The sequence below is a fragment of the Lithobates pipiens genome, unplaced genomic scaffold (genome assembly GCF_037356315.1).
Source record: "Lithobates pipiens isolate NorthernLeopardFrog02 unplaced genomic scaffold, aLitPip1_a1.2 Scaffold_18, whole genome shotgun sequence".
NCBI classification, from domain to species: Eukaryota; Metazoa; Chordata; class Amphibia; order Anura; family Ranidae; genus Lithobates; species Lithobates pipiens.
Window position 1 is genome coordinate 104,375,664 of NW_027507758.1, and position 13,948 is coordinate 104,389,611.

General features: G+C 48.8%; 1 protein-coding gene across 1 annotated transcript in view; it reads right to left on the bottom strand.

The window, feature by feature from the left end:
• LOC143987325 (N-alpha-acetyltransferase 20-like) overlaps positions 1 to 13,948 on the bottom strand; it is a 28,240-nt gene that overhangs the window by 10,363 nt on the left and 3,929 nt on the right. The window contains exons 2-3 of the mRNA XM_077485963.1: positions 12,291 to 12,315; positions 12,054 to 12,144 (exon numbers count right to left, since the gene is read on the bottom strand). Coding sequence (XP_077342089.1) covers positions 12,054 to 12,144; positions 12,291 to 12,315 — 116 coding nt within the window. The remainder of the gene's footprint in view (positions 1 to 12,053; positions 12,145 to 12,290; positions 12,316 to 13,948) is intronic.

Sequence of the window (13,948 nt, forward strand, 5' to 3'; positions counted from 1 at the left end):
TACAATCGGGTTTGGATGTCTTTATAGATGTACGACAGGGTATGTCTTGGGGTTTGAGTCAGGTTGCAGAGATCCTCAAATGGTGTGAGCGGTCTATGCGTATTTCCGGAGAGATGGAGATCTCTGCAAATCTGGGTCAGCGAGATAGTTGTGAGCCAGTCCGTCTTTACATTGGTCTGGGGATGTGGAGGAGGGCGGAAATGACCAGTAGTAGGATGAACGAATTGATTGGCTGTGGGCCAATGTTCACGGGTATAGTTCCCACAGTGTTGCTTAGCAGCAAGGGCCGGGAGGACCGGGTTGTCGAACAGGGGGGTCAACGGACCAGGATCTGTGGACAGAGCATAAGGGACAGCTTTAACATACCACAATGTGAGAGCTGCCCTTGTTAGAGGGGAAATCCCCTGCATCATCCGGAACCTGGCGTGATGTCCCCACATAAGGGCCCATAGGTCCACCGGGACCATGTCTTGTTCAATGAAGGTGGAAGGTTTAATGCGAGGTCTCGGGAACCAGTCCAAGAGTCGGGATAGTATCGCGGATGTGTGGTACAGTCGGAAGTCAGGGAGGCCTGCTCCCCCTCTGAGTTTGGGGGCATTTAAAACCTTATGTTTGAGTCTAGAGGGGTGGTGTTGCCACACAAACCTGCCCACCATGGCTCGCAAGGCCAAAAAAAAGGATGTCGGTAGAAGGATGGGAAGGGTCTGGAACAGATATAACGCCTTCGGGAGGACATCCATTTTAATAACACTCATTCTCCCCCACCAGGAGAGCTTGAGAGTGTGCCATTTTTCGAGAGAGAGCTTAATGGAAGTCAACAAAGGACTAAAGTTTAGAGCGTACACGTCGTTAAAGTTAGCAGGAATCTCCGTACCGAGATATTTGATCGAACGAGATTGCCATTTAAAGGAGAAGCGTTGCTGGACAAATTTTAGGTCGGTCTGGGATAGAGATACATTTAAAGCTTCCGTTTTGTGCAGATTCAGTTTAAAATTACTATGAGCTCCAAACCGATCAAGCTCCTCGAGTATGGCAGGAAGGCTAATGCGGGGTCGAGTGACATACAATAGTAAATCATCTGCATAGAGAGATAGCTTACAGGGAGCCGAAGGGGTGTCGATCCCATGAATAGAACTATTATTCCTGATGGCTTGAGCCAGATGTTCGACCGTTATCGCAAACAAAAGAGGCGATAGGGGGCACCCCTGTCTGGTACCGTTCCGGATCCCAAAGGCTTCCAACGTTTCCCCGTTAGCTAGGACCCTGGCAGATGGATTCTCGTAAAGAGCCATAATTTTGGAGAGCATGCGTGGACCCAGACCTATTTGCAGTAGGGAGGCCTGGAGAAACTTCCAGTTCACCCGATCGAACGCCTTTTCGGCATCACAAGCTAAGAGACAAGTGGGGATATTGTGTGATTTGGCGTACGAGATAAGGTGTAGGGTTTTAGTGGTGTTGTCCCTGGCTTCGCGGCCTGGGACAAAGCCCACTTGGTCACCATGAATGATCGAGGGGAGCAGGGGGGCTAGGCGTGTCGCCAGGATTTTAGAATAGAGTTTGAGGTCCACGTTTAATAGGGATATAGGCCTATAATTTCCACATTGTGTGTGATCCTTCCCTGGTTTGGGTATGACCACTATTTGGGCTTGGAGAATCTGCGGGGAAAGGGAATGTGTGTCGTCTATTTCCTCGAACGTCTTGGCCATAAGCGGGGCAAGTTGGTGGGCAAATTTCTTATAAAATAGCGGAGAGTATCCGTCGGGCCCAGGGCTTTTACCATTCTTCAGACCTTTTATTGCTATAAGGAAGTCATTCGTAGTCAGGGGCAATTCTAGATTAGAACTATCAGCAGAGGAAATGATAGGTAAGGCCGTGTCCTGAATATATTGCGATAAATCGGGTGGAGAGACGGAGGAGGAGGGAGTACTCGGGGAGGGGAGATTGTAAAGTGAGGAATAGAAGTCTTGGAACTCCGAAACAATCTCAGAGTTCCGGAACCTCTTCTGTTGGGCAGAGGAAGAGAGGTAGGGGATGTGTTGCCTCCGCAGTCTGGGACTGAGAACGCGCGCGAGATGCCTTCCACATTTGTTCGCCTGCGAGTAGTGAATGTGACGGCCCTTGTGGAACGCGTTCAATGACTTGGCTGAGAAAATCTGAAGCAGATCCCGACGAGCATTCGAGAGTTCCGTAAGAGTTCGCGGTTCTAGGGTGCGTTTATGCGAGGCTTCCAGGGACGCTATCAGGGAGAAGAGTCGGCGTATGTCGTCAGTGCGCGCTCGCTTCAACCTGGAGCCGTGCTTTATAAAAACACCACGGATGACGCATTTCAGGGCCTCCCATTTGGTCATGTTGCTAGTCTCATCATGGGCATGATCAGTAGTAAAGTCCGTGATGGCTTGGGACACCTCAGAAATACATAAGGTATCTGTCAGCAAATTGTCGTTCAGCCTCCATGCGCCTCGCCGAAGGCAGCGAGGGAGGTTCCCGAGGGTCAAGTGTACCGGAGCGTGATCCGACCACAGCCGCAACCCAATTTCACATTGAGGGGCAAAGTCCAAAAGGTTTTGGCTGAGGAGAATGTAATCAATCCTACTATAAGAGTTATGTGCCGGGGAGTAATAAGTGTAATCCCTGTCAGAAGGGTGTAATAGTCTCCAGGCGTCTACTAGTGTCATGTCTGCTAAGGTGGCTCTGAGCCTGGTCAACGAGGTGGGTGACAGGTGAGACTTACCAGTGGAAGAGTCGAGTCTCGGCACAAGAGGAACATTCAGATCGCCCCCTAGGATCAGATTAGTGGTTCCGAAAGATTTGAGGCGAGTGGTCACGGAGCACAGGAATTGGAGTTGATTCTGATTGGGGAGATAAACATTGGCAATAGTCAACACATTTTCAAAACATTGCAATTTTTAAAATAAAAACCTGCCATTAGGGTCTATGTCGCTCTCAAGCACTTGTGGTGTAAAAGAACTGTGAAATGCAATCGAGACCCCTCTGGAGCAAGCAAGAGGGTTCATGCTGTGAAACCAGGTGGTGTAATGTCTATCTGGGATAGAAGGTACTTTATCAGTTCTAAAGTGAGTCTCCTGTAATAATAGAATTTTCGAACCGGCCTTATGAAAGTGACGTAAAATCTGTCTACGCTTTTCAGGAGTGTTAAATCCTCTACAATTAAGAGAGGAGAACTTAAGATCTATCCCAGCAGACATATTGTACGGAGGTAGGCGGCATGATAATTGGGTTCATCGAGTGCAGCTAAGCAGAAGAGTGTGGAAAAGAGCTGTGCAGCAGGGGTGAGGAAGAGAGGAAAAACTAAGAAGATCAAGGGAGGAGAGAGGTGAAGAAGGTCAGAGCGCTGAGGTAGGACAGAGGAAATGTGAGGCCCTAGGAAGGCTAGGGACATGTAGTGCAGGTAAAAGTGTGAACAATGGTCCTGTAACAGCATGAATTAATGGTCGCTTAATAGCAGAAGATGTAAAATTGTAGGGAGAATGCTCCCTCTAGTGTCCATATGGGGGTAAAAGTGATAGACACTACAACAAAAGAGGCTAAAGAATAAAACAGAAACAAAGTCACTAAAGACTCTGTACACCCTATCGTGGGGGAACGTGGGTGAGGTAAACTCAGGGGCTCCGCCCCACCTGCAATAAACTGTAATAAATGCTAAACAGATGAACAGCACACAGCGCCTGAAAATATAAATGACAGATGATGTGCGTTACAGAAAACAGATAGCAAAACTATAGGGCGGACAACCACCCACTAACATTTGAAGGGCACATTACATCAAGCCAGGGGAGCAAAGTTAGTGGGCTCAGTATAAAAAACATATAAACCGAACAGACATCCTGAAAAAAGATAAAAGAGAGAGGAAAAAAAAAAACAAGGGATCAGATGTTTGACATTCAGGTCAGAGGATGTAAAGGGACGACCCGGGAACCAGGAGTCCAAAAAGGCAGCCGTAGAGAACGTAGAGGTAGTCACCCACTGTCAAGTGGGACTGAAAGTGTTCATCCTGGAGGAGATTTGGTGGTACGGGAGCGGGACCTCTTCTTCTTGGTCTGCTTCTCCCAAGCAGAGGTGCTGGGCAGGCCAGGGGTAAAGGCAGTAAGGGGCCAGTCCGGGATCCTGATTTGGGGCAGTTCAAAAGTGCTAAGGAAGTTGGGCAAGTCCCCTAGCGTGCGGAATGTAGCAGATTTACCCTCATGGGAGGCGAAAAGGTGAAAAGGGAATCCCCATCGATACTTGATCTGTTTGGCATGCAGAGCGTCGGTGATCGGCCTCAGGGCCTTCCTCATCAGCAGCGTCTGCTTAGAAAGATCCGTCAGGAGCATCACAGGTGTGCCGTTGAACAAGATGGAGTCCTGTGCACGCGCGGCTTGCATTATTTCAGCTTAAATGTTAAAGAAATGGACGCGGCAAATAACGTCTCTGGGGTGATCAGGGCTAGGATTGCGAGGACCAAGAGATCTATGAATCCTATCGATCTCAATCGGCGACTCCTTAGGTTTATTCAGCAATTGGTTAAACATGGTGGTGGCAGCCGATAACAGATCCTTGTTTTCAATCGTTTCAGGAATACCGCGAATGCGGATATTGTTTCGGCGACTTCTGTTTTCCTGGTCATCAACGCCATAGAATAAGTGCTGAATCTGGTTAGTATGTTGCTGTAAAATATGATCATGTTCCTTGAGTCTATTCGCAGACTCCTCAGCATGGAGCTCAATGTCCTCAAAACGCTGACCAATGTCCTGGCGCAGATCCTTAAGTTCCCTTCTATAGGACCTCTCTAGTCTGGTTATATAGGCTTCAATGTCACCTTTAGTGGGGAGAGCTTTAATATTGCTTTCCATATCCCAGCCTCTGCTCTGCTTGCGAGAGGCTGGAGAAGGGCTTCTGGAGGGTGCAGGGCTCTCTGGGCTCCCAGCCCGCATCTCAGGGCACCCTGGGGAGGACGGAGGTGAAGGGGGCCGGGAGGCCTGTACCTTAGAGGCAGTGTGAGCTGCCTGTGCTGCCGCCGAGCGGGTCGCCGCCATCTTGGATTCCGGCGCGGCTTTGTTATTCGATCCCCTCGCGGGGAAGAAGCTGTCAATGTCCCCCGGTTTTTGGGTCCCCGAGGTGCGGGGGGTGTGTGGGGCTCCTCTCCTGCTCATGGGGATGTCCGGGGAAGCCCGAGGCAGCGGCGCTGTGTGCCGATGGGAACGGTGGAGCGGGAGCTGAGCTCTCACGCGTCCGTCTCCTCCATGCGCTTGGCCACGCCCCCCACCTTCACTTTAAGAGGGAAGCTTCAGGAAAAAAAACTTAAAATTTTAAATAAAGAACTGTGAAGCAAAACAAGGGTCAGTGTCTATCTGCAGACCCACAATTGCTAGGAATGCAGCGCTCACCATTGCTAGGAATGCAGCGCCCACCATTGCCAGGGATGCACCCACCATTGCCAGGGAATTCACCCACCATTGCCAGGGAATTCACCCACAATTGCCGGGAATTCACTCACCATTTCCTGGGAATGCAGCCACCATTACCAGGGATTCACTCACCATTGCCGGGAATGCAGCCACCATTGCCAGGAATTTCACCCACCATTGCCAGGGATTCACCCACCATTGCCAGGGATTCACCCGCCAATGCCAGGAATTCACTCACCATTGCCGGGAATGCAGCCACCATTGCCGGGAATGCAGCCACCATTGCCAGGAATGCAGCCACCATTGCCAGGAATGCAGCCACCATTGCCAGGAATTTCACCCACCATTGCCAGGAATTTCACCCACCATTGCCAGGAATGCAGCCACCATTGCTAGGAATTCACTCACCATTGCTAGGAATGCAGCGCCCTCCATTGCCAGAGATGCACCCACTATTGCCAGGGAATTCACCCACCATTGCCAGGGAATTCACCCACCATTGCCAGGGAATTCACTCACCATTGCCGGGAATGCTGCCACCATTGCCGGGAATGCAGCCACCATTGCCAGGAATGCAGCCACCATTGCCAGGGATTCACCCACCATTGCCGGGAATGCAGCCACCATTGCTGGGAATGCAGTCACTATTGCCGGGAATGCAGCCACCATTGCCGGGAATGCAGCCACCATTGCCGGGAATGCAGCCACCATTGCCAGGAATGCAGCCACCATTGCCAGGGATTCATCCGCCATTGCCAGGAATTCACTCACCATTGCCGGGAATGCAGCCACCATTGCCAGGAATGCACTCACCATTGCCGGGAATGCTGCCACCATTGCCATGAATGCAGCCACCATTGCCAGGAATGCAGCCACCATTGCCAGGAATGCAGCCACCATTGCCAGGTATTTCACCCACCATTGCCAGGGATTCACCCACCATTGCCGGGAATGCAGCCACCATTGCTGGGAATGCAGCCACCATTGCCGGGAATGCAGCCACCATTGCCGGGAATGCAGCCACCATTGCCAGGAATGCAGCCACCATTGCCAGGGATTCATCCGCCATTGCCAGGAATTCACTCACCATTGCCGGGAATGCAGCCACCATTGCCGGGAATGCAGCCACCATTGCCAGGAATGCAGCCACCATTGCCAGGGATTCACCCGCCATTGCCAGGAATTCACTTACCATTGCCGGGAATGCAGCCACCATTGCCAGGAATGCACTCACCATTGCCGGGAATGCTGCCACCATTGCCAGGAATGCAGCCACCATTGCCAGGAATGCAGCCATCATTGCCAGGTATTTCACCCACCATTGCCAGGAATTTCACCCACCATTGCCAGGAATGCTGCCACCATTGCCGGGAATGCAGCCACCATTGCCGGGAATGCAGCCACCATTGCCAGGGATTCACCCGCCAATGCCAGGAATTCACTCACCATTGCCAGGAATGCAGCCACCATTGCCAGGTATTTCACCCACCATTGCCAGGAATTTCACCCACCATTGCCGGGAATGCAGCCACCATTGCCAGGAATGCACTCACCATTGCCGGGAATGCTGCCACCATTGCCAGGAATGCAGCCACCATTGCCAGGAATGCAGCCACCATTGCCAGGTATTTCACCCACCATTGCCAGGAATTTCACCCACCATTGCCAGGAATGCTGCCACCATTGCCGGGAATGCAGCCACCATTGCCGGGAATGCAGCCACCATTGCCGGGAATGCTGCCACCATTGCCGGGAATGCAGCCACCATTGCCGGGAATGCTGCCATCATTGCCGGGAATGCTGCCACCATTGCCGGGAATGCAGCCACCATTGCCAGGAATGCAGCCACCATTGCCGGGAATGCAGCCACCATTGCCAGGTATTTCACCCACCATTGCCGGGAATGCAGCCACCATTGCCGGGAATGCAGCCACCATTGCCAGGGATTCACCCGCCATTGCTAGGAATTCACTCACCATTGCTGGGAATGCAGCCACCATTGCCAGGAATGCAGGCACCATTGCCAGGAATGCACCCACCATTGCCAGGAATGCAGGCACCATTGCCAGGAATGCAGGCACCATTGCCAGGAATGCACCCACCATTGCCAGGAATGCACCCACCAATGCCAGAAATTCACTCACCATTGCCGGGAATGCTGCCACCATTGCCGGGAATGCTGCCACCATTGCCAGGAATTTCACCCACCATTGCCAGGAATTTCACCCACCATTGCCAGGAATGCAGCCACCATTGCTAGGAATTCACTCACCATTGCCAGGAATGCAGCTACCATTACCATCAGTGCAGCCATGGAGGGCAGGACGAGCGCCAAAGACATCTTACAGGAGAATCTCCTGTTTACACAACGGCCTCTTTAAGAGAAAGTCCCGCCTCCTTTGATGGACAGCACAGTCATCCAAAGGCAGAGACGGGACTTGCTATTACAGCTGCCGTGTAAACAGGAAATTCTCCTCCTGTGTGCACAGCACTCGTCCCGCCTCCTCCCTCCGAGGCAGCCGGACTTTTGTGGCCCCGGTGCTGGGAGATCGCCGGGGGCCACAAAAGATATATGTGTTTAAACAACCAGGCGGGCCGTTCAAAACCAGACCGCGGGCCGCGAATTGGCCCGCGGGCCGGACTTTGGACATGCCTGCTTTAGAGGGTAACGAGTAATCTAACTGATTACTCTTCCCCTCATGGTAACTCAGCTTCCGTTACTTGGGCAGAGTTACCTCAATTACATCTACCGCCCAGGAGGCCCTGCCGTGGCCGCGCTGCCTCACCGTTCGTTCCGCCACGGGAGGGGGGCTTTTTCACCCGCTGAGCTGAGGAGAGGCTGAGACTCAGAGAGACTGTCTGGACCGCCCCATCCCACCATGCCTATTAAGAGAGAGAATGTAGGGAGGCGAGGCGGACACTGAAAAATGAAGTCAGCTGACACCAATCAAGTGAACTTCCTCTCTCCCCATGAGGAAAGGCATCCCTGGAGGCATTCAAGTAAGCGACTGATGATTCCTATTGCAGTGCACAATCGATCCATACCAAGTTCTCCACCACCTCTGCTTCTTACTGATCCCATCCCTACCCACCCACTATCACTTCTACACAGAGGTGATGGGGGGGATAGGGTAGGGATGATATCAGTGGTGGTGGGGAATGGGATCAGTAAGAGGTAGAGGTGGTGGGAGAGGATGGCACCACCACCGCTGCCACCCCCCAAGTACCACACTGCCTGCCACCCCCAAAGTACCACTGCTGCCACCCCCCCAAGTACACCACCACCACAGACACCTCCCCAAGTACCACCCCTGCCACTCCCCAAGTACACCACCCCCCCCCCCAAGTACCACCACTGCCACCCCCTCAAGTACCACCGCTGCCACCCCTCAAAAACCACCGCTGCCACCCTCCTCAACATTTGGGTTCAAATAAATACCAAATGTTCCAAAATACTGTATATAGTGTTTTTATTCTTCAATCTGTTAATATAAACATCTTTGATATTAAAGATGTTATAGAACGTAGTTGCATTATAGAATATTTAAAAAAAAAGTCACAGTTACTTTGCTGAGTAACTAATTACTTTTCCAATGTAGTAATTGAGTTCCTAACGCAATTACTTTTTGGGAGAAGTAATTTGTAACTTACCTAATTACTTTTTTAAAGTAAGATGACCAACACTGCTCACAGTACTGTTGTAAGCATGTACCATGGCTGCAATATGATTTGCCCAGTGCTGCTTCTTTTCTGGGGATAAAGTCCCCAACATATTCAACAATGTTTGATTAAATCTCTCAGGCTGAGGATCCTCTTGTGGGTGGTATGGCATGGTTCGAGATTTCTTGATGCCCAGCAGGGTGCAAAGCTGATGAACTAGCTAGACTCTCAAACCACCAGGATGCTGTTTCTTCCACCTGTATCAGGTTCCAGGCACAGGAAATCAATGCAAACCAACTCTAAAGGCTCTTAGCTCTGCAAATGTCCCATAGGAGCAGCCCTGACTAGTAAGGTTTTACACTGAATACATGCTGAACAGACAGTGACAATAACTCTATCCTCTCCTCTCATATTAGGCCAGTAAAACCTCTGATTATGCGTAAAGTCCTCTCTGTCCCTAAATGCCCATGATCATCATGCAAAGAGGTCAGAATGGTTTAAACGATGCTTCTCAGGAAGGAATAACTGCCATTTCTCTTCTCTGTCTTCTGAAGGGCCTTGCCTATACAACACTCCATTCCTTAACTGCAATCTGTTCCATTCCCTATGTAGAACCTTCCCTCCATTCACAGGGCTTTTCAACAGTAATCCAGGGTCCTGCTTGTTCAGGTGGCATAGCAGATCCTGATTCTGATCCCTCCTTAAGTCTCCTTTAGACAGCTGAAGCAGGCCCTCAACTCGGACTTGCATCAGCCCACAGTAGCACCTGGGTATCCCAGAGGGGTGAACTTTGATAGACTCATCGGCAACACCTCCCTTCATCTTCTGAGCCAGGCCCTGGCAGAAGGCCCACACACCTTCTTCAGTCACGTAGGCCCAATCCTCCAACACTTCTTCTTTCCTATGAGGTCTGCGAGACAAAGCATCTGAATCTCGATTAACTGCACCAGGTCGGTACTTCAAGCTGAACTTTAACCCAGCCAAAGCTGCCAGCCATCTATGCCCTGTAGCATCTAATTTGGCTGATGTCAAGAGGTATGTTAAGGGATTATATCCATCTTTACGATAAACTCAGTTCCATAAAAATAGTCCTTCAGTTTGTCTACCACTGTCCACTTTCGGACCAGCAACTCCAACTTGTAAACAGGGTAGTTCCTCTCAGATGGTGTAAGACTCACATAAGTCACGGGTCTGATACCACAGTTCTGTTCTTGATAGAGAACTCCTCCCAGTCCCTCTCTACTGGTGTCCACATGAAGTTCATAAGGCTTGCCAGGATCAGCATAAGCCAAGACCAGGGCTTCCGTGAGACTCTTATTTAGTTGCCAAAATGCTCTTTCACACTGAGGAATCCATTGATCCTGTACTGACTCTCTTTTCCTGCGACCACCAGACTTCTTTGCCCTGACTCCATCCTCTCTTTTTCCCGTGGCCACTTGTAACAGCTCATTAAGGGGCCAAGCAATCTTGGCGAAGTTTGCCACAAATCACTGATAATAAGAACAGAACCCCAAAAAAGATCTTAGTTCAGTCACAGTTCTTGGCCTGGGCCAGGTGGTAACTGCCTCCAACTTCTGTGGATCCGTGGCAACCCCTCCTGTGGAGACAACATGACCCAGATACGTGACAGAGGTTCTGTAAAACTGACACTTCTCCAAAGACAACTTCAATCCTTCTTCATGGAGGCGTGAGAAAACCTTCACTAATCAAGCTTCATGTTCTTCCAATGTTATTCCAAACTCAATGATGTTGTTCAGATACACTAACACTTCCACTAGATTCATATCTCCTACCATTCTCTCCATCAGTCGCTGGAAGGTCGCAGGGGCCCCTGATATTCTTTGAGGCATTCGGATGAACTCATAGAATGAGAAGAAGTTTTTTCTCGATCTTCTGGATGCATGGGAATCTGATAGTACCCGCTCTTCAAGTCAAGTACGCTGAACCATTTGGCCCCAGTAAGACACTGAAGGGCATCTTTAATGTGGGGAGTTGTGTACGGATCAGGGATGGTGCGACGATTTAGAGTCCAGTAGTCAATACACATGCGTAATGATCCATTCTTCTTCCACTTCACCACAATAGGTATATGGGCTCCTGGATTCCTGAATGACCCCTGACCTCTTCAGCTTTGCCAACTGCTCTCAAAGGTCTTCCAGGTCACTGAAGTGTATTCTCCTAGCTTGTTCTTGAAAAGGCTTATCCTCCTGCAACCGGATTTATCATGGATAGGCCAGCCCCGCTACTATCACAGATTGGCCAGCCCCGCCGCACATGACCCCATTCACCGATCACAGGGCGCCAGCCGCAATTGAGCGCAGGGACACAGAAAGTAAACATTAGGGGGACAGAGCCGGCAGTGACACACACTGCCTGGCACAGGATTTTGCCCCCTAAATGGGGAGATGTGCTGGATTTTGTGTCCCTGCTATGCAGGAATAAAATCCAGCACATCCCTTAGTAAAAGCAGCACACAGTGTACAAAAAGAACACTGGTTAGGCACACAGTTAACCCTTTGATCACCCTAGATGCCTAACCTCTTCCCAGCCAGTGTCTTTAGAATAGTGACAGTGCATATTTTTAGCAGTGACCACTGTATTAGTATCACTTCCCACAAAGAGTCAGTTAGTGTCACATTGCCTGCTTCAATATTGCAGTACCACTATAAGTCGCCAATCGCTGCCATTACTAGCATAAAAATAAATCTAGTTTGTATATATATATATATATATATATATATATGCAGGTGCAGGTGAGTTGTTGGGGTAACTAATGCAAACCTGGCTTGTTGGGGTAAATAACACAAATCTGTTGTGTTGCCCACCTTGGGCAAAATACAGGTTTGCTTTAGAAAGCCAACAAGTGAAACCCACCAGGCAATACCTGAAACATATTGACTTCAGCATGCTGTGGGACAGCTAATACCCTGATAACAACTCTTAAATTCTTATTTTGACTTTACAATTTTGAATTAAAGAAGTACTTACTGTAGCCCATAAGTTCTCCTCCAGGAGCCTCCGCAATGATGCAATACTCTGGCCAGTGTGACAGGTACTCTAAATAGAAAGGAATTCTATACTGGAAATTTTATTAAGGAAAACCAACAATTGTTAACAAAATAAAGTACCTTGTAATTAAAATCCTAAACATTAAAGTTCTTTACGCTGAATTCTCTGTACTTTGAAATTAATAGAATTATAGTACAAGAGATTCAGGAAGGATACAGTTTCTGTGAGGGGATCCAAATTTCTGTAGAAAAATAATAAATTATATAAATGACATGTTGAAAATGGGTCAAGTGAACTCCAAAAAATATATACAGTATAAGTACTTCTTATGAAAGGAGTGGAACTCCTGATCATGAATTACAAGGCCATTATGGTTCACTGAGGAATTTCAGGATCATATTTATGTACAAGTCAACAGCACATTTATATGGCTCAAAAAAGACCAAAGACAATCATAATATTCCTTATTGCAGGAGGTAGATAATCCCTTACAATAGACTTAAGTTGGCCATACATGGTTCCATTTTCTTTGTTCAGCCAGTGGACTGAACTAAAAAAAGTGAATCAATCCCCCCCTCATCCACACAATCAGGGTAGATGGGAACCCTCCCCACTACAATATTGTATTTTGACAGTGGAATACTCCCCCACTGTCAGAATACACAGATCAGTGTTTCAGCCATTGACTGCAGCTGTTGATTGAGCGGTTTCTATCCAATGGGGTGGCTGAACAGAAGTCGATTGATGGATTGACTTCTACTCAACTGCAGTGGCCATACATAAATTGAAATTCGGCCAGTTCAGCAGGGACTGTCCGAATTCTGATCCATACGTGGTCACTGCAGTTGAACATACACCCACCGGCCACTTTATTATGTACACCTTGCTAGTACGTGGTTAGATCCCCAACTTTGCCTTCAGAACTGCCTTAATTCTTTGTGGCATAGATTCAGCAAGGTGTTGGAAAACATTCCTTTCAGATTTTGGTCTATACTGACATGAAAGCATCACACAGTTGCTGCAGATTTGTCAGCTGCACGTCCATGATGTGAATCTCCTGTTCCACCGAGATCTGGTGACTGTGGAGGCCATTGGAGTACAGTGACCTCATTGTCATGTTCAAGAAACCAGTTTGAGATGCTTTGAGCTTTGTTACATGGTACACTATCCTGCTGGAAGTAGGATAAGCTGTTTACGCCAAATTCTGACCACACAATCTGAATGTTGCAGCTGAAATCGAGACTCATCAGACCAGCCAGGGTTTTTCCAATCTTCTATTGTCCAATTTTGGTGAGCCTGTGTGAATTGTAGCTTCAGTTTCCTGTTCTTAGCTGATAGGAGTGGCACCCAGTGTGGTTTTCTGCTGCTGTGGCCCATCTGTTTCAAGGTTCGATGTGTTGTGCGTTTGGAGATGGTATTCTGCTTACCTTGGTTGTAGCAAGTGGTTACAGCATTTACGTTACTGTTGCCTTTCTATCACCTCAAACCCGTCTGCCCATTCTCCTCTGACATCAACAAGGCATTTTTTGGACCATTCTTTGTAAACCTTAGAGATGGTTGTGTGTGAAAATCCCAGTAGATCAGCAGTTTTTGAAATACTCAGACCGGCCTGTCTAACACCAACAACCATGCCACATTCAAAGTCCCTTAAATCCCCTTTCTTCCCCATTCTGATGCTTGGTTTGAACTTTAGCAAGTTGTCTTCACCACATCTAGATGCCTAAATGCATTGAGTTGCTGCCATGTGATTGGCTGATTAGCAATTTGTGTTACCGAGCAATTGAACAGGTGTACCTAATAAAATGGCTAGTGAGTAAGTCGATCTACCGATTGAATGCTGATCAACCTCCCTGTTGGATAAAAGATGCATGATC